This window comes from Mus caroli, chromosome 12 (assembly GCF_900094665.2).
Source record: "Mus caroli chromosome 12, CAROLI_EIJ_v1.1, whole genome shotgun sequence".
NCBI lineage: Eukaryota > Metazoa > Chordata > Mammalia > Rodentia > Muridae > Mus > Mus caroli.
The window spans coordinates 442,805-454,367 of NC_034581.1; the positions used below are offsets into that span (position 1 = coordinate 442,805).

The 11,563-nt window shown below is 41.6% G+C and overlaps 1 protein-coding gene across 12 annotated transcripts in view; it reads left to right on the forward strand.

The window, feature by feature from the left end:
- Positions 1–11,563, forward strand: part of Dtnb (dystrobrevin beta) — a 193,562-nt gene that overhangs the window by 59,973 nt on the left and 122,026 nt on the right. For all 12 annotated transcript variants that reach the window (XM_021178988.2, XM_021178987.2, XM_029484418.1 and 9 more), the window contains 2 exons: positions 2,283–2,388; positions 5,981–6,147. In XM_021178988.2, the coding sequence (XP_021034647.1) occupies positions 2,283–2,388; positions 5,981–6,147 (273 nt within the window). The remainder of the gene's footprint in view (positions 1–2,282; positions 2,389–5,980; positions 6,148–11,563) is intronic.

The window sequence follows — 11,563 nt, forward strand, 5'->3', positions numbered from 1 at the left end:
TTTCTGAGTTCGAGGCCAGCCTGGTCTACAGAGTGAGTGCCAGGACAGCCAAAAAAAAAAAAAAAAGAGTTGGAAAAACGGGATAACAAAAAAATCATTCTTAAGAAAAGATATGAAATTATATTCAACAATGCAGATAGCTAACCTTTTCTCAGAGAGTTATAAATGTGCTGTTTCTGCTTAGCCTATCAGGCAGCTGTTAAATGATTAAAACTGAAGACTTTGTATAAAAGAAAAAGTTTAATGTTGAATGAAAGATACTATTTGTATTTGCCTCATTCTGCTACATATTTGAAAGGGAAGAACCCTCTCAGGATCGGTTTTTTATTTTTCAGGTAACTGCAGCTGTGTCATGCTGCATCTGGCAAGCCCCATTGTACTCTCCAGAGAGAACAAGACTGAAAGGCAGTGATAGTCTAAGTAGAATGAAGATAATGGTGTGGGGAGGCTGTGAAACTAATGCCCCCTGCTGGCCTCTGCCTTTTCCTTCCCCATCTTGATGCCCTAGGTCTGCCATCCCTTCATTACAAACCATTTTTTCCCCCTAGGTTTCTACTGCAATATTTTTCTCTCACTATGCCTCTACTCTACCTTCTGTTTCTATTTTCCCTCTAGTTTTTTCTCCAGAGATATTCTCAGTTAGAGTGACTTCCAGTTAATGTATTCTAGGGCCAGTATATTTGTAGTTGCCAAAGACCCAGGAGTGAGTGTGTGTTCTTGTATTTGGTATGATGGGCGTCCTGAGTTCCCTGGTGCCAATACTTTTTGCTTGGGAGAAAAAAGGAATGGAATTCTGAATGTCATTTTTGCTTTGCTCTTCCTTCTCTTGTACCAATCTCCATGTACAATATCTTTTTCTGGTCTTGGGGATCAGACTCGGGACCTTACACATATTAGGCAAGTTCTCACGGAGCTATAGCTCCCACCTCTACCCATCTTACATGGCTGGGCTGGGGCATGGTCTTATGCCTGTATGCCTATCTTTGTTTCTGTTCTGTTTTGTTTTTAGTTTCTTACTCTGTGTACACGTGCACACACATGCATGCCTGCCCATGCCATGCCATTCACATGGAGTTGGTTCTCTCCTTTCACTTTCCTGTGAGTCCTGGGATTCAAGAGCAGGTCCCTGGCTTGCTTGGTGAACACCTTTCCCCGAAGAGCCATCCTATTGACCCTTGTTGTTATTTGAGACATGATCTCATGGTGTGGCTCAGGCTGAAATGGAATGTGTGATCCTTCTGCCTCAGACTTCCAAGCGCTGGAATTATAGGTGTTTGCCACCTCTCCTGGCTTTCCTCTGAGTGCTGTTTGAAGTGGGCACCATGGTTGTATGTTACAACTGCAGACTTCTAACGGCATTGCATAGTCCTTTGTCCAAATTTTTTCCCCCACGGAGCTGGAAATGTATTTTGTGACTTAGAAGAAATAAAAAAGACACTTTACTAATTGGAAATATTGTTCCAGATTTGTTCTGTCTGCATCATATAACTCGTTGGAGCATAATAATATCAGTGTTCCACATAGTGGCAGCTGTCTGTTGCAAGAGAAAAATACAATTTAATAAGAGAGCGAGTGTAGATGTCTAAGTGTTTTACCTTGCTTTATATTTATTGCAACAATTATCATTTTACAATGTGTCATTGTAAGTGTGTGGCTGTTTTACCTTGCTTTATATTTATTGCAACGATTATCATTTTACAATGTGTCGTTGTAAGTGTGTGGCTGTTTTACCTTGCTTTATATTTATTGCAACGATTATCATTTTACAATGTGTCGTTGTAAGTGTGTGGCTGTTTTGCCTGTGTATATGAAGCCACATTCCCAGCTACTCAGAAGAAATTCATTACGTGCCAGTTGTGTGCCAGGCACTGCCGAGGATGCTGGAATACGGCTCCTAACCAGGCATCCTTAGTTTCTGTCATTGTAGATGTTTTATGAGCAGGAGTGTGATGTCTGTCTCCCTCACAGGACAGCAGAAATGGTGCTCAGAACACTGGGCTCTGGCTCTGAGTCTGGTTTGGGTTGGACATGAGCAGCTATTTAAATGCTATCTTCCTTTTTCTTACTGGTCAAAGGAGGAGGCGAAGACACTAAACAGCTCTTTTTAGAGGCAGAATCTTACTGGTAGAGATTCATTTTCAGATACAAGTGCTGTGTGTATATTCAAATGTATGTAGTCATGATTGTGATAATTTCATTCCTGCTTGGTTGGGAGAATCCTAAAACAACTTTAAAGACCCTTGGAAGATATAACGTGCACTTGTTTTCTCTTCTCTTCACAGAAGAAGATAATGCTGAATATGTTTTTAGACACCATGATGGCCGATCCTCCTCCCCAGTGCCTTGTCTGGCTACCTCTCATGCACAGGCTTGCCCATGTTGAGAATGGTGAGCACAGCTTGACCCTTCATCCCTCGGGTTATAGCTATTATCGTGAAAAGTTGTAAGTGACATTTGCTTAGCACGACATCATTTGAAGTTGTGGCTTTTTTGGGGGGGAATAATATTTATTTCGACACAAAAGTGGAAGTTATGTCACTGAGGATTCTGAGAAATAATAAAACATGATGGTATGGACACATTTCTTTCACCCTGAGATTGCAGGAAGTCGTATGTTTATATTTATCTGCTGTGGTCAGGAATTTCTTTTTCCCTCTTTTAATTTATCAGAAAACTGTAGCTCTGCAATATTAGCAATCAAACTTTAGTTGATTTTGAATAATTAAAACATAGCTAAGATAAAATTTAGTTCTGGGCCTCTTGTCTTCTATTTTTCCCTTTATGATTGTGTGTGTGTATGTGTGTGTGTGTGTGTGTGTGTATGTATGTGTGTGTGTGTGTGTGTATGTATGCAAGTGCACGCATGTGGAGGTCAAATTTGATACTGGGTGTCTTTCATTATCTTTTGAGACAGACACTCAGTGAACATAGAAGTTCCCGATTGACTGGCCTGGCTGGCCTCGAGCTCCAGAAACCTACCTTTCTCTGCTGCTCTCCCACCCAGTGTTAGATGTTGGCTTGTTTGACCACACTTAGCTTTTCTGTATGTGTTAGGGATCTAAACTCAGGTCCTGATGTTTGTGGGGCGGGCACTCCACTCACCATGTCTTCTTTCCAGTCCCATTTTTACCAGTTTACCTTGAATATACTGCTGAGGTCTTTCCTCGTAGTTTGATTTGCCTATAAAGTAGATGTTTCACTTTGAATTGAAATGATTCTTGCTTCTTAGAACCCTCTTGGTGCTTTTTGCTGTTTATTTCCATATTCGGGTGTTATGGATGTGTTAAAGGGAAGGCCGTCACTTTTCTATGCAGCCTTCTTTCTCTCCAGGTTTGCCTGACCTCCTCTGCCACAGGAGGACAGAGGGCATAGCAGAGGGCTGCTGACTGAGCAGGCCCCTCCTCCTTGCTTCTCTTTTCTTTCTTTTTTTTTTTTTAATAAGGTATTTTCTTCATTTACATTTCAAATGCTATCCCAAAAGTCCTCCATACCCTCCCCCCCACCACTCCGCTACCCACCCACTCCCACTTCTTGGCCCTGGCATTCCCCTGTACTGGGGCATATAAAGTTTGCAATACCAAGGGGCCTCTCTTCCCAATGATGGCCGACTAGGCCATCTTCTGCTACATATGCAGCTAGAGACACAAGCTCTGGGGGGTACTGGTTAGTTTATACTGTTGTTCCACCTATAGGGTTGCAGACCCCTTCAGCTCCTTGGGTGCTTTCACTAACTCCTCCATTGGGGGCCCTGTGTTCTATCCAATAGCTGACTGTGAGCAGCCACTTCTGTGTTTGCCAGGTATCGGGCTAGTCTCACAAGAGACAGCTATATCAGGGTCTTCCAGCAAAATCTTGCTGGCATATGCAATGGTGTCTGCGTTTGGAGGCTGATTATGGGATGCAAAAGACACTGTCAATAAGACAAAAAGGCCACCAACAGATTGGGAAAGGATCTTTACCAATCCTAAATCAGATAGGGGACTAATATCCAGTGTGTATAAAGAACTCAAGAAGATGGACTCCAGAAAATCAAATAACCCCATTAAAAATGGGGCTCAGAGCTAAACAAAGAATTCTCACCTGAGGAATACTGAATGGCTGAGAAGCACCTGGAAAAATGTTCTGCATCCTTAATCATCAGGGAAATGCAAATCAAAACAACCCTGAGATTCCAGGCTTACTTTTCTAAAGGACTAGACTTTTAAAGCAGCTAAATTCTTAAATAAGAGTTTCTGAATAGGCACAAAAGTAGTTAAATTGCTAAGCTGTTCTTGGTTCTTTGAGGAGAGATGCTTATATACTCTTAAGTATTTTATTAGTTTCATGTCCAATTGGTTTTCACAAATTATATCTGCTTTGAGGAGTGAAAAAGAGTCTCATTTGTCACGATGTGCCATTAGCCATAAGAATATTTTACTATCATTTTGTATAGAATGTGTTATTGATGATGTACTTACATATTCAGTGATATTATGTCTTCTTAGAGACAGAGAAATGTTATGAAAACTTTGAAATGTCTAGAAATAAAACCATTTGTCTATCACCTTGACACTTGTTTATATGTCTTACTTTTTTTAAGATTTATTTATTTTATGTATGTGAGTACACTGTGGCTATCCTCAGACACACCAGAAGGCATCAGATCCCATTACAGATGGTTGTTAGCCACCATATGGTTGCTGGGAATCAAACTCAGGACCTCTGGAAGAGCAGACAGTGCTCTTAACCACTGAGCCATCTCTCTAGCCCTATACATTTTACTCATAAGTGGCAAATAAGCCTCAAATTATGGTATATTTGGGGGTTGGTTTCATTTGGTGTCTTTCCTGTGTTTTGAATTACTATTTAAAAGATAAATTGAAAAGCTGCATGTGGTAACACATACCTGTAACCCCAGTACTTAGGAGGTAGACATAAGAGTGTCAGAAATTGGCTGGCATCATTGGCTATATATATTGTGTTCACACCCAGCCTGGAAGACATAAGACTTCATTTAACAAAAGAAACAAGGGGCTGGTGAGATGGCTCAGCGGTTAAGAGCACCCGACTGCTCTTCTGAAGGTCCTGAGTTCAAGTCCCAGCAACCACATGGTGGCTCATAACCATCCGTAAGGAGATCTGACTCCCTCTTCTGAAGTTTGTGAAGTGTCTTCTGAAGTGTCTGAAGACAGCTGAAGTGTACTTAGATATAATAAATAAATAAATCTTTTTAAAGAAAAGAAAAGAAAAAAGAAATGAAACAAAGCCAGGTGGTGGTGGTGCACACCTGTAATCCCAGCACTCGGGAGGCAGAGGCCAGCCTGGTCTACAAAGTGAGTTCCCGGACAGCCAGGGCTATACAGAGAAACCCTGTCTAAGAAAAAAAAAACCCAAAACAACAACAACAACAAAAAAGAAATGAAACAAAAGAACACCCCACCCCCCGAAGGGACATATATATTTATTTGTTTAAGCAGAAGTTATATTTATTGTGTTGGTTTACAAATCCAGATGTGTACATATTATGAAGGCAGCTGGTTCATCTTGTACTTTACAGAAGCAGCAGTCTCTGAGCACTCCTAGTGACAGAGCCACTCACTGATCTGCCTGGGCTGCCTCTTACCTCCCCACTGTGTTCACATGTTCACGTGCTCAGAAGAGACTAGAAGAAAGTCATGAAGACGTGCATGTTCAACCTAAAGTCCCGGAGTGCATTTGATAATTCTACTACTAAACTGTGACATTTAATATTAACGTAAAACTTTACAAATGTTGACTGTACCGATGATGGAGCTGTACCAGGTGATGGCTTGGCTTCTGAGTGCACACTCTTGCCAACACTCTTGTATTTCTTGGAAATGCAGTGTCAGAAGTCAGACAGTTTAGTTTTTGGTCTGTCTGTTTGCACCGTGCTGTTGCAGTAGGTTTTGTTTTCCTTCGAACTGTTTTGTCCTCAGCTGACACTGTCTTGTTCTCTGTCCCCTCTTTTGCTGGCCACCAGTCTTCCATCCTGTGGAATGCTCCTACTGTCACTGCGAGAGCATGATGGGCTTCCGATACCGATGCCAGCAGTGCCACAACTACCAGCTCTGCCAGAACTGCTTTTGGCGTGGCCATGCCAGCGGCACTCACAGCAACCAGCACCAGATGAAGGAGCATTCCTCTTGGGTAACTCACTTCTTGTCTTCGATCACGTACTCTCAACTATTCACTTGGCTTACGTGTAGTACTTGGTCGTGTATCCTGCAGGTGCCCTGACCGGTAGGATGTGGTGTCACGGAAACTTAACGCCAGCACAGGTGCTGAGGTTCCTCCTCACTGAGTTCTAAAGATACTCTTTTTCTTTTTTTTTAAGATTTATTTATTATTTTATATGAGTATACTATTGCTTTTTTTATTCCAGACACACCAGAAGAGGCATCAGGTCCCATTACAGATGGTTATGAGCCACCATGTGGTTGTTGGGAATTGAACTCAGGACCTTCGGAAGAATAGTCAGTGCACTTAACCACTGAGCCATCTCTCCAGCCCTCAGTGAGCTTTAAAAGAAGACTTTTAAATCTTCTGGGAGGTGCAAATGTTAACTGTACTTAAAATGGTCCTTTGCAAAGTAAAAAGTATGTTTCTTCTGATTTGAAAATGATACAGAGGGTTTCTTCCTCGTGTTCCCTTGAGCCTTCAGTTGGGTTTGAAGTCCTTTCTTCAAGCCAGTTTTCCTCTCAGCTTGATTGTGTCTGTATGGCACAGGGGAAGAAAGCAGCGTGTAATACAGGAGTTATCTATGTGTCTCTTAGGTTGGAGAAAGACTATTTACAATCACAGCCACATTACTATTCTAACCTTGATAAGTAGCTTTTAAATAATACTTACGTGGTGGCCAAGCACAGTGGTGTATACCTGCAACCCCATTACTGAGGGGCAGAAGGAGTCAGGAGTCAGAGTTCCAGGCCAGCCTGTTCTACAAAGTGAGATTTGGTCTCAAAACAAAACCAACGAAACCAACATTTGCCTAAAGATTGATGTCTTCTCTATCTGTGATGTTTATAGATCATGCAATATGAATCTCATTAAGTATTTTTCTTCACAACTTTGATCTACTACAGTTGTTTGTTTGTTTCTTTGTTTTTGTTTTTTTTAACGTCAGGATTTTTCTGTGTAGTCTTAGCTGGCCTGGAACTCACTCTGTAGACCAGGCTGGCCTCAAACTCAGAAATCCGCCCCTCTACGTAATTTCTCTTTCTTTTTTGTTTTGCTACTAAGTAAAGATAACTTGATTGTCATTTTCCTACCTTAGGTAAAGTACTGTAGCCCACTATGCTAATTGACTGGCAGTGTTTGTTGCGTAGGTTTTAGGTTAGAATCTTGCCCTCGCTGAGACAGGTTTTGCTCTATCACTTTTGGTTTTGCTGTCGAGCTTCAGTGAGGATCTCATTCTCAACATTGGGGTGTGGAGAGCAAAGGTTTATATGCCTGTAGTCTGAACTTGCTCATTTATGGTACTTTTCCAAAGTGAGGATTTTTCATCTCTTTGAAAGTCAGTGACTGAGTACTGCTCTATGGTTCGCAGAAGCACCTGCTGTGCACCCTTGAGCTCTTTCTCTGAGTTATAGCATATATAAGTGAAGTATAAGCTGTGCGTGGTAATTTATTCCCACAGTTCCAGTGCTTGGGGGTGTGAGCCAGGATTACCATGATTCAGGCCAGCCTGTGTTAAGACTTTATCCTCCACCAACAAACAAATAAACAACAAACCAGTGTAGAATCCATAAATGAATTCTTATTTGAGCCTCTCAAGACTCCTGTGAAGATTTTCTTTCTAAATATTTTTCATTTTTATTTCATCTTGCTGTATTTTTTCTACTTTTTGAATTTTTTATAGTAAATTACAATTTCCAGAAATCTTGTATAAAGCTTATATAATTTTAAGTCTGATACCATCAATAGGTCAGTTCTGAATTTTGATGGATATCATGCCTTAGTGTGACACGTGTGTTTTAACAGTGTGTGTGTGTGTGTGTGTGTGTGTGTGTGTGTGTGTGTGTGTAAGTAACTTGTTCTCAAAATTAAGAATATGCACAGTGCCTTGGCCCTTTGAGAAGGATGTGGGTGAATTTTGAGGCTGGATATAACAGATTTAACAGAAAGATAACTAGTTTTTTTGGTGGAGCAGGCAAATGCTCTACTGCTGAGCAATATAACAACCACTGTTTCCAGTGTAATGGTATGTTTTCTATTGTGTCTGTATTAATATTTGAAATGAATGCTTCTATGCTTGCGGCAGCAGATTTTAGTTTGTTTGACTGGTTTGTCAAAGAAGTTGCACTGTAGATTTGACATAGGTGTATTTCATTATTTGTAAGATTATTTTATTTTCCCAAAGCCTCTGTTTAATGTTTCATCTAAGTATACAAGTAGCAATTCAGTATTCCAGACCTCAGTCTATTTAATCTGTGTTCATTTTCCAAAAAAGTCCCATATGGTACTATATCCAGTATTTCTCCAGTCCAACCATCATTTGTTCATTCAGAAGGTATTTTGAGGACTTGCATATGTAATCAGCACAGTCATACCTCCAAGAACAAACCTCTCAAAGGTTCCTGCCCTCTACAGTATGAAAACAATTGCTAGGGCCTGCTGATGTCTCTGTTTCCCCAGTCCTGGTGGGCATTCTGACTGCTTGCCACACCTCTTCTCCAACTTTACATGGGTGGGACTATGCAAATAGTTCTCACCAGTGGAATGTAAACTGCCCAGCGGTGCATCTTTCCACAGTACTTCTCTGTCCTCTGCCACCTCACTTCAGAGGATTTCATTAGGATCCAGTAGAAAGTTAAACTGTGAAATAGAAGAAAACTAGCCCTGTCATGAATGGTCAGTAGAGAGCAGCATATGCCAACCCATTTGCCCGACATAGAAGCTTGATTAGGCTGAGGTAGGAGACTGAAGGTTCCCGGCTACCTTGAGTAACTCAGCAAGAACTTGTATCAAGAAGAAATTTAAAAGGGCTGGGGATGTAGTTCAGTGATAGAACACTTACCTGGTATTTTCAAGTGGGTTTAATTTCCAACGCATACACACACACACACACACACACACACACACACACACCAGGACAAACAAACAGAAAACCCTTTGTGTTGAATGATTAAAGTTTCCATCTTTCCTATTGTACTTAATACTAGAAGTGGATCACTAGTAACACTTAAGGCTTGACATACAGGAGTATACCAGTGAGCAAATGAGTCAAATGGTGGAGGGGGAAAAGAAGCCATGTGAAACACCTGTAACCAAAATGGTAAGTTAGTACTTAGAAGTAGCCTCATACCAACTGAGCCAAATGTTGGAAAGGATTATAACAAGACTCTGTTAACTGTGGTATTGCAGGAAGGAGATGAGCTTAGGAAAGATAGGCTGGTTTATAATCAAAGATAAAGGAAATTACTGACAGTTCTGGTAGCTATGGCAGTATAAGGAGAAAAAAAAAGCTGTTATTAAACCCTACTGAGTAAGAGCTGAGAGCTGAGGATATTTACAAAGCCTAGTAGACGTTCTTAGTTGGATAGACAAGTAAAGGCTGCCTATAGAACTTCTGTTTGTAGAGTTAAGGTCCCTGAAGTCTGTCAGTTCTCAAAATTCCTGAGGAATTCTGTTGAACAGACAAAGTCGGGACCTTGTTTCATGTGGCTCAGGCTTGAGAATAAGGTCCAGGGAAGAACTGTAGTTTTTGGCACATGGTACTAATGGAGAAGCAAATAATGAAAGGCCTATTGCGTTTCTGAGGGAATCGTGTTGGCAGAGAATCCACAAGTCTGGACTAAAAAGACTTTTGATTAATTTGAGCTAGACAATCACTTTAGAAACCCAGACCTTACCCTGATGCCAGGAAGAGGCAGGGATGAGTGCATTATGACCATTGTGTATCCTCAGAAGAGGGCGTGTCATGGCCATGTGGGTAAAGAAGAGACCTACGACCAGGTGTGGTGGTGCAAAGCTCCAATTCCAGCACTGGAAGGTAGAAAAATGAGTTTGAGGCCAGTCTGAAATACATGAAAACTTGATAAAAAAGAAAGAAAGAAAGAAAGAAAGAAACCAAAACCAGAAAGAAAGAAAAAGACCAAACACACAGTTTCTGTTTCTGTCCCCTCTGTATCTTGGGGGTGGGAGCAGGTGCAGGTACCCCTTTCAGGTCTCAGATTGCATCACTAGGAGTTGCATATGGTCAGAGGAAGATGGTCTCATCTGAGATGCATTGACTACATAGATTATAGACCTTTCCTGTGTCTGCTATGGGAGGGTTGAGTATGTCAGGACACGCGTGACCATGGTGCTCACTAAGCCGTGTTTTCCTTCCTACCTGGGAAGATAACTCATTTCTATAATTCATCTTCCTTGCAATCGCTAAGTACCTGTGGCCAGTCTTCACCAGAGGTTATTACCTCTTAGCCAAGGCAGTTTAAAGCAGATCTGCTTCCTCCATCCTAATTGTCTTTATCCTCATCTGTGAAAACCATGGTAATATTTCCAAAGGTGACGCAAGAGCCTTGGTCAGAGGAGGCTGGGTACGTGGATGGATAGAGCCCCTGCCCGTTTGCCTATGACTTTCGAGAAAGGAAGCTGCGAAATCAGGAGTATAGAGGTGAGGAGGAGGTTAGAGTACAGAAATGACAGGCCTTGTTTGGAAAGAGAGGAGCGAAGACTGATGCCAGCGCAGCCAGGGAGCCAGCGAGTCTGAGGAGCATGATCCGGACACGAGCCAGGCTCTGATCCGCCATGGTCAGGTCTTCTGAGCAAAATGAGGAATCTGGGTAGAACTTGGGGTAGTATGACATAATTCCATTCATGTTTTACATGCTCAGTCTCGATGCTGGGCAGAAAGTGAACAGTGTAAGTAAAGGAGAAGCGTAGAGACTATTTGTGAAAGATTATTATATTAATTGTATCAGTTAATTCCCTTGTTGTAGCAACGTATTCAGCAGACCAGCCTGTAGGAACAAGGATTTTATTATTGTGTCTGTGGTTCAGGGGGTCTAGTCCATCATGGCAGGGAAATGGTGGTAGAAAGCGCCTTGATAGGATAGGAGACAGAAAAAGAGATGTGCTTACTCAGCTAGGATTCTCCTGCCCCTCTTTTATTCAGTGAGGGACCCCGGCCTGTAAAATGGTGCTGCCCAAATTCAGAGTCAGTTGTTGTCCCACCCCCTCATCTCTACCCCTTATTTAATTCTCTCTGGCAATGAAGACATGTCCAAAGGTGTGCCTCATTAATGTCCTAGTCATTTATTGATCGAATCAAGTTGACAATGAAAATTATTATGATTAAACAAAATATGATATGATATGGCTGCAATAAAGGTGGTAAAGATGTATGTGTGCGCGTGCATGCATGCATGTATCTGTCTGTCCCAGGGCTTCATATGTCAGGTAAGCATTTTACCAGGGAGTTATCTTCTAGCTTAGAAAATATAAAAGGGACTGAACACACACCACATACACATCACACAAACCAACCACCCCACCACATATTCAACACACACACCACACACACATCACACAAACCAACCACCCCACCACATATTCAACACAC